The sequence below is a fragment of the Mus caroli genome, chromosome 9, assembly GCF_900094665.2.
Source record: "Mus caroli chromosome 9, CAROLI_EIJ_v1.1, whole genome shotgun sequence".
NCBI classification, from domain to species: Eukaryota; Metazoa; Chordata; class Mammalia; order Rodentia; family Muridae; genus Mus; species Mus caroli.
Window position 1 is genome coordinate 106,197,422 of NC_034578.1, and position 10,958 is coordinate 106,208,379.

The 10,958-nt window shown below is 46.0% G+C and overlaps 1 protein-coding gene across 1 annotated transcript; it reads right to left on the bottom strand.

The window, feature by feature from the left end:
- Positions 1 to 826: 826 nt before the first annotated feature.
- On the bottom strand, positions 827 to 2,710 carry Fam240a (family with sequence similarity 240 member A). Its single transcript, XM_021171251.1, has 2 exons — positions 2,568 to 2,710; positions 827 to 944 (listed from the first exon to the last, which is right to left on the bottom strand). Exons 1-2 carry the CDS (start codon positions 2,708 to 2,710, stop codon positions 827 to 829), a joined length of 261 nt encoding a protein of 86 aa, XP_021026910.1.
- Between the last annotated feature and the right edge of the window lie 8,248 nt (positions 2,711 to 10,958).

The following is a 10,958-nucleotide window of genomic DNA, read 5'->3' on the forward strand; positions in this document are numbered from 1 at the left end:
ACCAACTGAATTACTCTTGTGTTTAAAGACTTATGGGTGTCATGTACAACAATCATGACTCTCTCTGCTCGCTTCCTTTGTGCAAAAACAAAACAAAAAGAATTCCCAGACCCTGTTACCATTGCATTCTCAATGACAGAGACCTAAGCGTTAGAGTGACAGTGTCATTGCAAAGCCCAGCATCTGTGTGCTGGTGTGGCCTGACATCAGCTTGGTTGAACTAACAGACTGGAAGTTAACCAGTGCATACTGGAGATCCAGCTGAATACGTGCAACGAAGAGAGTGCTAATGGACTAGCAAACGACTGAATTTATTAAAATTATTTCCATATTTTATTGATAGACATGGTTTCTGAAGGCCAATTCAATTAATAATAATAATAATAATAATAATAATAACAATAATAATATACAGAGAGGTCGGTTCTTTGCAAGCCTTATGTATGGACAACTGGTGCTGCTGTTTCTGTAGACGGGCTCATTGCTCTTCTCATTAAAGGAAGAGATTTCACTTCACGTAGTTATTTTTCTTGGTTGAAATGGTGGAGCAGAAATACTATGCAGTGCTTAAAGTAAGACTAAGAAGATGGGAATCCCTTCTGGTATGCACAGACTTTAAAAGATTTTAAAACGAGAGGGAAGTGATATGAAAACAAACACGGTGTCTGAGGCCTTGATACAAGCTCACGTTTCAGAGGCGTTGGGAATCTTAGCCTGGCCTCCTTGCAGAGAGCAAGTAGCTGCCACGGGGCGGGGCGCTGGGGAAGGATGTGCGAGCAGAGGGGCTTGGGGTTTAACTGGCTTCTAATGGAGTGACCTCCGCGCCTCAGTCGGTTGGGGATGCAGGAAGCTCTGAGCTGACATTTGTCCGCTTCTCGGCCTCATCTGGGTTGTTCCGCAGCCTCAGCTTTGTCTCCAGCCTCTGTTTCCATTCTTCTCTGAGTCTGGAAATAGAAACGCACACAGATGGGACCCTTGTCGCTACAGCTGAGGCTCTGGAAGCATCCTCCCTGAAACCATTCAGTGTTCCGGTTTTAGGAGGGTACACGGAAGACTTGCAAATCAAATGTTATATGCATGTTTATTTACCAGAGAGTCACTTTCTGATTGAGGTTTTCTGTGTGTATATATATGTATGCATGTGTGTTTGGAGTCGGGGGTGTTGCGTGCGGAGGTGCACTTGGAGGCCAGAAATCAATGTAGGGTGTCTTACTTTGTTTTACCTTACCTTATTTTTAAATTTTAAAAATATGTATGAGGGCTGGTGAGATGGCTCAGAGGATAAGAGCGATGACTGCTCTTCCAGAGGTCATGAGTTCAATTCCCAGCAACCACATGGTGGCTCACAACCATCCATAATAAGAAAGAAAGAAACAAACAAACAAACAAAAACAAAAACAAAAACAAATATGTATGAATATTTTGTCTGCATGCATGTCCGTGTACAACGTGCAGGCCTGGTGTCTCAGAGACCAGGAGAGGGAATTGGATCCCCTGGAACCAGAATTACAAACAGTTGTGAGTCACATGTGGGTGCTGGGAATTGAACCTGGGCCCTCTAGAAGATCCCTCTCTTTCAGAGCCGGCTTTCCAGCCCCTACTTTATTTCTTGATACAAGGATCTTTCACTAAACTGGAGCTGGCCAATTCAGCGAGACTGGCTAACCAGAAGATTCTAGTGATCTTCCTGCCTTCCTTCCTCCCCAGCACAGGGGCTGTGGGCTGGCACTGCTATACGTGAATATTTTTTTTCTTCCTCCTTCCCTTTCTCCCTCTTGCTCCGCCCCACCCCCACCCCCTCACTCCGGCCGGAGTGGCAAATGGTTTACCACTTCACCATTTACTGAAAGTGAGTCATTTCCTCCTATGTCCGTTTTGTAGCCCCTTTTTTCCTTCTTCCTTCCTTCCTTCCTTCCTTCCTTCCTTCCTTCCTTCCTTCCTTCCTTCCTTCCTTCCTTCCTTTCTCCCTCCTTCCCTCCCCCCTTCTTCCTTTCCTTCCCTCTTTTCCTTTTTTAAACAGTTTAATGTTACCCAGACGTGCCTCTGAGCCATCTCCAGTGCATCCATCGTACAGTTTAAGACTTTTTTTTTTTTTTTCCGAGACAGGGTTTCTCTGTATCGCCCTGGCTGTCCTGGAACTCACTCTGTAGACCAGGCTGGCCTTGAACTCAGAAATCCCCCTGCCTCTGCCTCCCAAGTGCTGGGATTAAAGGCATGCCCAGCTTAAGACTTATTTTTATTATTTCAAATAATGCGTGTACATCATTCCTGTACACGAGGACATGCGTGCGTGCGTGCATGTGTGTGTGTGTGTGTGTGTGTATGTGTAAGTGCAGATACTCAAAGACACCAGAGGTGTTGGATCCCTGGAGCCAGAGTTACAGTGGTGAACATCCACATGGCAGCTAACAACAATCTGTAATCCCAGTTCCAGAGGCTCCAACACCTTCTCCTGGCCCCCAGGGCTCTGCACGCACATGCTGCACAGACAAACAGACATACAGGCAAGACATCACAAGAAACATTAATCTTTCTGAAATGTGTTAAGACAGACATGTGCTGCGTACTTTCTCAGGGCGCTCCTTCCTAGGCGGTGCTCCTCGGACTCTCTGTAGCACGCCTGCTTCCCGATCTCTCGCTCCCAGAACCGCTTGAGCTCATGGCAGCTGTTCCTGCAGAAAACCTCTCGCCGGACGTACTGATTGTTCATTCCCTGAAAAGACAAGGAGACGCTGAAGCCCTTCCGAGCATGATCCTCGGATTCTGCAGGATACAGGATCCATTTGAATACAATTTTCTTATGACCCTGGCCAGCCACAAAGCCGGAGGCACCTGGCCTCCTGAGAACATCCCTTGTCAACACATGGTAAGAACTGAAGACAGAAGGTTCAAGCATGGAGATGGAGAGTGGTGTGAACCTGGGCAGGAGTGCCGTGAACGCCCGCCTGGAGGAAAATTCTGTCATTCTCCTTTACTGGAAGGGGAACCGCTCCTTAGCAGTAAGCACGGGTGTGTGCACTGTGGGTTTGGGGCACCCACGTGAACTAGGCAGTGACTCACTGAGCGGTGACAGAAACCACTTGTATCATCTCAAATGATAACCTGACAAGCTCCGGACTTCTGAAAGGTTTGAGCCTTCTGCTCAAGGGATGTGTGACACGGAGTGATCACAGGGTTTGATACAACAAACACCTAGCTGTTTTCAGTCTGTATGCACACACATGGGCACCCCATTCATGCTAGATGGCCCTCGTTTTCACTTTAAGGGAAAAAAAAAAAGAGAGAAAGAGACAGGGTCTCACTGTGTGGCTCTGGGTGGCCTGGAATTTACTGTGTAGCTCATGCTGTCCTCAAATACATAAAGATCCACTCAATTTTGTCTCTGCAATGCTAGGGCAGAGGGAGAGAGAGAGAGAGAGAGAGAGAGAGAGAGAGAGAGAGAGAGAGAGAGAGAGAGAGAGAGAGAGAGAATGGGGAGTGTTCAAAACTAGTCTGGATTACATGAAGAGTACCAGTCCAGTTAGGGCTGCATGAAAAGACCCTATCTGAACTAAGAAAGGGCAGCACCTGCTCCAAAGAGGCGTGCACAGGAGACGCCAATCTGGAGGGAAAGTCGTGGCTCATTCAGAGACGAATTGGGTCTTGTTTTAAGGGCCGTAAGAAGGTCTGCCCATATGTGTGTGAATGAAATCAATGATGCCCACACCATCTCTGTGCAAGGCATGCTGGGGCGTAGACTACAGGTGAGAGTGGGTCTGGGGGAGTGGTGACCAAGCTGCCGCAGACAGCCTGGGATCTACTGCGGCCAGAGTAGGAGAGACGGACGGACAGACGGATGCTGCAGTGTGCACTGATTCTCAAGGGATCCAGAGAGTGGTCAGCCCCAGGGGTATCAATGAAGACTCCCCTGCTGTGCCTTGGGCCTGTGTACCCCTGGGGAAAGCCAGAGGGGAGAACCTGGAGAGCAAGGCCAGCAGTACTGATGGAGACGAGGGTGTGACAGCTGAGTGCTGACGTCACAGCAGGGAGTGTTGAAGGGCCACCAGGACTCCTAAAAATCTGGCCCATGATTCTGTCATGGTCAGTGACCATGAGAGTTGGGTGGAGTCTAAGGAGAGAGGAGCTTGAAAACAGACGTTCTTTCCAGACCTCTGTTTTCACTGAACCCATGTCCCCGACTTGTTAGAACAGTTCTCTGAGGGCTGAAAAAATGGCTCAGTTGTCAAGAACTGTTCTTCCAGAGGATCCCAACCCATTTTCCAGCACGCATGCTAGGCAGCTCACAACTGCCTGTAACTCCAGCTCCATCCTCTTCTGGTCCCCAAATACATCTGCACTCAAGTGCACACAAACATTCCCTCCCACAGACACCAATTAAAAACTTTAAAAAAAAAAAATTCTTGCCAGCAGGTGGTTGTTGCACACCTTTAATCCCAGCACTTGGTAGGCAGAGGCAGGCAGATTTCTGAGTTTGAGGCCAGCCTGGACTACGAAGTGAGTTCCAGGATAGCCAGGGCTATACAGAGAAACCCTGTCTTGAAAAACAAACAAACAAACAAACAAACAACAAACAAACAAACAAACAAACAAAAAAGTTTTGAATACATTTACAAGCTGAATATCTTATCCAACATGCTTGAGACCAGAAATGGTTAAAGTTTTTTTTTTTTTTTTAAATACTTACATACGCATAATGGAATGTTTTCCCCACTTTAAACATGAAACTCATGTGTGTTTGGTGCACGCCCCACGCACATGGCAGGGATGCAGTTTTAGACATCGTTTTAGAGAATTTCATGCATGAAACAGCTTCACGATGTGGGATCTTCCACTGTGGCAGTGTGTCAGCACTCAAAAAGATCCAAAGTTTGATATTTATTTATTTATTTATTTATTTATTTATTTATTTATTTAAAGTATAGAATACAGTTTATTTAGGGCATGGGGAGGGGAGTAGCAGAGGCAGAGAAAGGCAGAGAGAAGGAGAGAATAGAGTAGTAGAGGCCGGCCATGACCACGTGGAGGGGGCGGGGGAAGGGAATGGAGAGAGAGGGAGGGAGCAAGGGGGCAAGAGCAAGGAGAAGAAGCAGGAGTAAGAACTGAATTTTTTTTTTTTTTTTTTTAAAGACAGAGTCTATGGCCCAGGCTAAGCTGGAACTCCCTACATAGCTGAGGGTAACTTTGAACTTCTGATTCTCTCCTTCCTACCTCTTGGGTATTAGGATTACAGGTATGCACTGCAATCCCTGACTTGGGGGAGGGGGGGATTGTGATAAGCATCTTACTATATTGCCTCGGCTAGTCTCGAACTTCTGGACCCACTCAGCATTCCTAGGGTTAGGATGAGAGATAGCCTTAGACCTCAGACTTTCTGACTGTTCTCTGGTGGGGTATCATCAAAGCTGGGGGAATATAACTGACATCTCAGGATAGAGTCCATTTTCTTTGTTTGTACGCAGTGCTGTCTGGTTTCCTGGGTCTGTGACTGACTCTCATTATGCCTGGTCTACTCACCGCCATGTAATGCTTTGGTGGCAGGGCAACCATTGTTTCTAGGTTAAGCAATGTCACCCAACAGCCTACACCCAGAGGAGCATCAGGGAAGCCCTTTCACCCCTCTGTCCTTGAAAGGCTGTCACATACCCAGAGGTATTCCATATGTGTATGAAGAAATAGAAAAACCCCAGGGAGTGGGATGGCTCAGAGTATAAAGCACTTGCCACCAGTCCTGAGTTGGATTCCTTAGCCCAGCATGGCAGAAAGAGAGAGCTGACTCCCTCCCGCCTGTTGTCTTCTGCTTTCGGGGTCACACTGGGGTGTGTGCCATACCCCTGGAAATCATTTTTATTAGTGCACCCTATTTTCATCTCCCTCAGCTCCTTACTCTGTTTTCCTTGTCAGTGTCACTAGGCCCACAACTAGAGCAGTTGCTGTCGGTAACTTTGTAGCTTCAAGAAAACCAGGGGTGGGTGGGAGAGATGGCTCCACCTCTCAGAGCAGCGGCTGCTCTTGCAGAGGACCTGAGCTCAGTTCCCAGCACCCACAGGGTGGCTCACAACCATCTTTCCAGAGGGTCTGATGCTCTCTTCTGGCCTCAGAAGCACCGGGCACACATGTGGCAAACAAACATGCCAGCAAAACATTCATAATAAGTAAAATAAATACATTTTTTTAAGAAAAGAAAAAGAATCTATTACAACTTTAGAAACACACTTTCAGGACAATATGGAAACGAGAGCAAAGACAATTGAAAATATCTAATACTCCCATCTGCCTCATCCCAACAGCTGTGCTGGGATGACACAGGGTCCCCATCCTGCACTGACTTGGGCTCTAGCGGAGAGGTCAGGGGATTCTTATCACAGACATAGACACCTCTTGTGTCAGCTGTTGGGATGGGAGTTTAGACAAAGTGAGTCCTCATCTGCTCCGAGGGCTTGTAGGTGCTTCCAGGAGTGGGACATGCGTATTGGCTGACAGGCAGGAATAACCTGGGAGGGAAGTGGTCTCCTCAGAGTCTCTGCTGAGGCACAGCCACATCTACAGAAGCGGGATGGAGTTTGCTGGTTGGTCTTGGCTGCTTTGTAGTGTTGTGAGAATGTGCTGTGTCCTTGTTTATAATTTTGGTGGGGAAGCTGAATGCAATTGTTAACATTTATCAACCTGTATTGTAACTTGAGTGTATTTTATTACACTCAAGTTAAGGCTCTATAAAGGTGGAAAAATGTTTCTTATGTCTTTGGTGTAGAGACTCACTCCTGCCCCACTGCCTTCACCCACAAGGATGGGAGGGGTGCTCCGGGGTTAGCATCTCAGCGCATTCTGTCACAGGCATGTGTTTCCTGTGTTTGTGTTTTAGTTTCCTTGCTTTTACAAAGAGACCAACCGTTTCTCTTTGCAGAAGGGTGAGGTAGAGTCTTGAATAATCGGAAGACTCTTTTGGAGCACTGGGGACTGTTCTAGAGAAATAAATGATCCCCCTGTGTCTGTTCACTGAGGACACCACAGGCCAGACTGTGCCCGCCGTCAATTCTGCTCACTCTCCGGCTGGCTCCCAGTCACCATGGCGCCACTCCCCCGGATTAATCAATGCTTAAACCATAGCATGAATTCAGTTACACAAAACTTGAACCGATCACATCTGCGAGGCATCTATTCTGAATGAGGAGCCGACACATGCTCTGGGAGTCAAATGAAAGAAGAGAACGTTTGTCCCCTCTGAGTCCGATGCCATGCCAACAGCTCAGTCCCTCAAGTCTCATATTACCTAGAGCATTAAGACCAAATGTAGGAATCTGAGAGGGTTTTTTTTTTTTTTTAAAGAGTTTTGGCTTGTACTGGTCATTCTTATGACTCTTGGCTGGAATGCCTCATTGTTACACAGTGGACCATGTGTACTGAGAGCAAGCTTCCTGCATGGCCAGTTTCTCCTAAGAGCAACTTTTTAACAAGATTACTTTTCAATTTTCTAAAAATGTTTAGCCACTTTCCAGATTCTCATTGTTATTACTATTGTTATTTTGTAAAGATTTATTTTATTTTGTGTGCGTGAGTGTTTACCTGCATATTTGTATGTATACCACATAAGCTGGGTGCTCAAGGAGGCCAGAAGAGAGGGTAGATATCCTGGAATTGGAGTTTCAGGCAGTTGTGAGTCACCCAGTGGGGGTGCTGGGGATTGAACTCAGGGCCTGCAGCAAGTGCTCTCAACCTCCTCATCTTCCTTCTTGCACTGTGTATCGGTGTGTGCATGTGTGTATTTGTGTGTATTGTGTCTGTATATGTGTGTGTGGTGTGTACAGGTATGTATATGTGTGTATGTATGTATTGTGTCTGTCTGTGTGTGTGGTGTATACAGGTATGTGTGTGGTGTCTGTGTATGCATGTGTGTGGTATGTACAGGTATGTGTGTGGTGTCTGTGTATGTGTGTGTGTGTGTGTGGTATCTGTGTGTTTGTATATGTCTATGTATGTGTGTGATGTGTGTGTGCCTGTGTCTGTGTGTATGCTATGTGTGATATCTGTGCATATATGTGTGGTATGTGTGTCTATCTGTGTGTGTGTGTGTATGTGTCTATGTATGTAGGGGTGTGTGTGTGTGGTGTGTGTGTGGTGTTCTTTTGTGTGTGTATATAAGTGTATGCTGTGTGTATATGTGTGTGCTGTGTTTGGTATCTGTGTGTATATGTTTGGTGTAAGTGTGTGTGTGTGTCTACGTATGGTGTGTCTGTGTGATGTGTGTGTGTGTGCATGTATGTGTGGTATGTGTGTGTGTATGTATATGTGTGGTGTGTGTCTGTGTGTAAGTGTGTGGTGTGTTTTTGTCTGTGTCTATGTGTGGTGTGTCTGTGTGTGTGTTGTGTGTCTGTGTGTGTGTGGTGTGTGTATCTGTGTCTATGTGATGCATCCATACTCACAAAGGCCAGAGAGTGTAGAGTATCCTCCTTTGCCATCTCCATCTTGTTGGTTTGGGGCAGGTTCCCTCCCTGTACCAGGAGCTCATGTTTTGACTACGCTGTCAGCCAGCAAGCTCCAGTCTCCATTACAGTGCATGGAATCACACTGGTGTTGGAATTGGAAATCCAATTCTCATACTTGAGCAGCAAAATGTCTGCACCATCTTTTCATCCCTCGTATTTTTCTTTATAGTCATGGCCTGTACTGAGTAGACAGGTTCCTGTCTCTGACAAAAACGGAGGACTGAAACCCCACTATTCTCCAAAGAAGCATGCTGATAAAAAGTGGACACAAACCATGAACTGCCGTGTGAGAGTCTGAACTGCACGTAGCCGGATGAGGCTTGCGGGTAAACACTAGAATTGCAAGATTACTGACACTGTTAAACTCTCTGTTTTCTGCGGTGCCCGGTTTAGACTCCAGACCGTCTGAAACCTAGAAACTGAGCTCAAGGCTTCCGAGGCTTTGACATCGAAACACCTGATCTCCGGTAGGGGGCGCTGCAGCCTAGCAGGGCGGAGCTGACTCTTCTGGCCAGTTTTTTCTCCTGATGGTCCCAGTAAAACTCGGTCATGTCAGGCTCAGATTTATAGCCTAAGGGACTGGAAAAGGGGAATTCTGATAATTAGAGCTAAAGAATTAGAGGGGTTAAAGAGTGAAGCCCGGGGCTGGTGAGATGGCTCAGTGAGTAAGAGCACCCGACTGCTCTTCCGAAGGTCCGGAGTTCAAATCCCAGCAACCACATGGTGGCTCACAACCATCCGTAACGAGATCTGACTCCCTCTTCTGGAGTGTCTGAAGACAGCTACAGTGTACTTACATATAATAAAGAAATAAATCTTTAAAAAAAAAAAAAAAAGAGTGAAGCCCAGGAAAATATATTTGAATAAATAAAAGCGAAACTCTCCCAATTTGGACAAACAAAAACAAAACAAAAACCCTCCATAAATCCTCAATCTTTAGCTTCAAGAGATTGAATCCAAAGGAACCCATATCCAGACTCGGTGCTCAGCGTGGAAAAGGCCAGAGTGCTGAAAGCAGCTGACTCTTCAGTACACACGGACAAACCCTGGCAGAGCTGGGCAAGAAAACAGACACACCTGGGTGTGATAATGACTTTTCTCCTCTCTGGATAAAAAAGAAACCTGTAACGAGCGTCCACAGGAAATCATGGATATAAAAAAATGTGAGTGTCACCTGGCTAGATCGAAGCTTTTCAAGTATATATCGAATAAACCACTCAAATTTTTCCTGTAGGGGCCAGGAATTGTAGCCTAGTGGGTGGGATGCCTGCCTAGCGTTCTGGGAACTCTAGGCACAATTCTCAGCAAGGAATAAGGCTGGGTACCTTGGTCCATGCTGCAATTCCAGCACTTGGGAGATGAAAGTCAGTAGATCAGAAGTTCAAGGCCATCTTCAACTACATAACAAGCTCAGAGCTAGCCTAAGCTACAAGACACTTTGCCTTTAACAGAGGGCGTAGTGGCAGGGGGCCAGATGGCTCTTTCAAGCCTAATGAGCTGAGTGCAGCGGTAACCGACTTCCAGAAGTTGTTACAATGTACTCTATGACATGACCGGCTTCCCCAGTAAATTAATTAATTAATTAAACGTAATTTATACATTCCCAGAACTAGTCAATGAATTTAGCAAGGATGTAGGGCATATAAATATTTCCAAACCAACCCATGCTAACAATGAACAATCTGAAACTAAAGTTCAAATCTCAATAGCATTAGCAATAAGTGCCCCCCCATAAAACACTGAGATGATATCAATCCAATAGGACACATGTATGTTTGTTAAAGGCTGGTGAGTGGGACACTAGAAACCTTCTTCAGAATGAGAGCTATACAAGGTTTGTGACTCAATATAGTAAATATGTCAGTCTTCCCGAACAAATTTATACACGTACTATGACGTCAAATAAAAATCGAGGGTAGATTTTAAAAACAGATGCAGATGAGCTGATACTGAATTTATCTGCCAAAGGTAAAGGAGCCAGGGTAGCCAGAGAACTTTTGGGAGGGAAGAATGAAGTTGGAGGAACACCTGACTCACTCTCAAGCTACATGGTGGAGACAAGTGGCACTGATAACTGATGTTCTAAGACAGGGTACAAAGTGGGCCTGGCACCAGCCGCCCAACGGCAGCTGGCCACCCAACAGGGAAAGGATTATGTCTCAATAAGTAGTATTAGAATAATCAAATATTGGAGCTAGAGAGATGGCTCAGTGGTTAAGGGTACTGACTGCTCTTCCAGAGGTCCTGAGTTTGATTCCCAGCAACCACATGGTGGCTCACAACCATCTGTAATGGAATCTGATATTATGCTGTGTCTGAAGACAGTGACAAGGTACTCATGTAAATAAAATAAATAAATATTTTTAAAAAATCAAACATCGGGCTGGTGAGATGGCTCAGTGGGTAAGAGCACCCGACTGCTCTTCCAAAGGTCCAGAGTTCAAATCCCAGCAACCACATGGTGGCTCACAACCATCC

Bases quoted from the DNA above. Each gene is read 5' to 3' on its own strand.
- Fam240a (XM_021171251.1), bottom strand. From the start codon at position 2,710: ATGAACAATCAGTACGTCCGGCGAGAGGTTTTCTGCAGGAACAGCTGC. The intron at 945-2,567 runs GTACGCAGCACA...TTCTATTTCCAG, and splicing joins GGAAGGAGCGCCCTGAGAAA to ACTCAGAGAAGAATGGAAAC.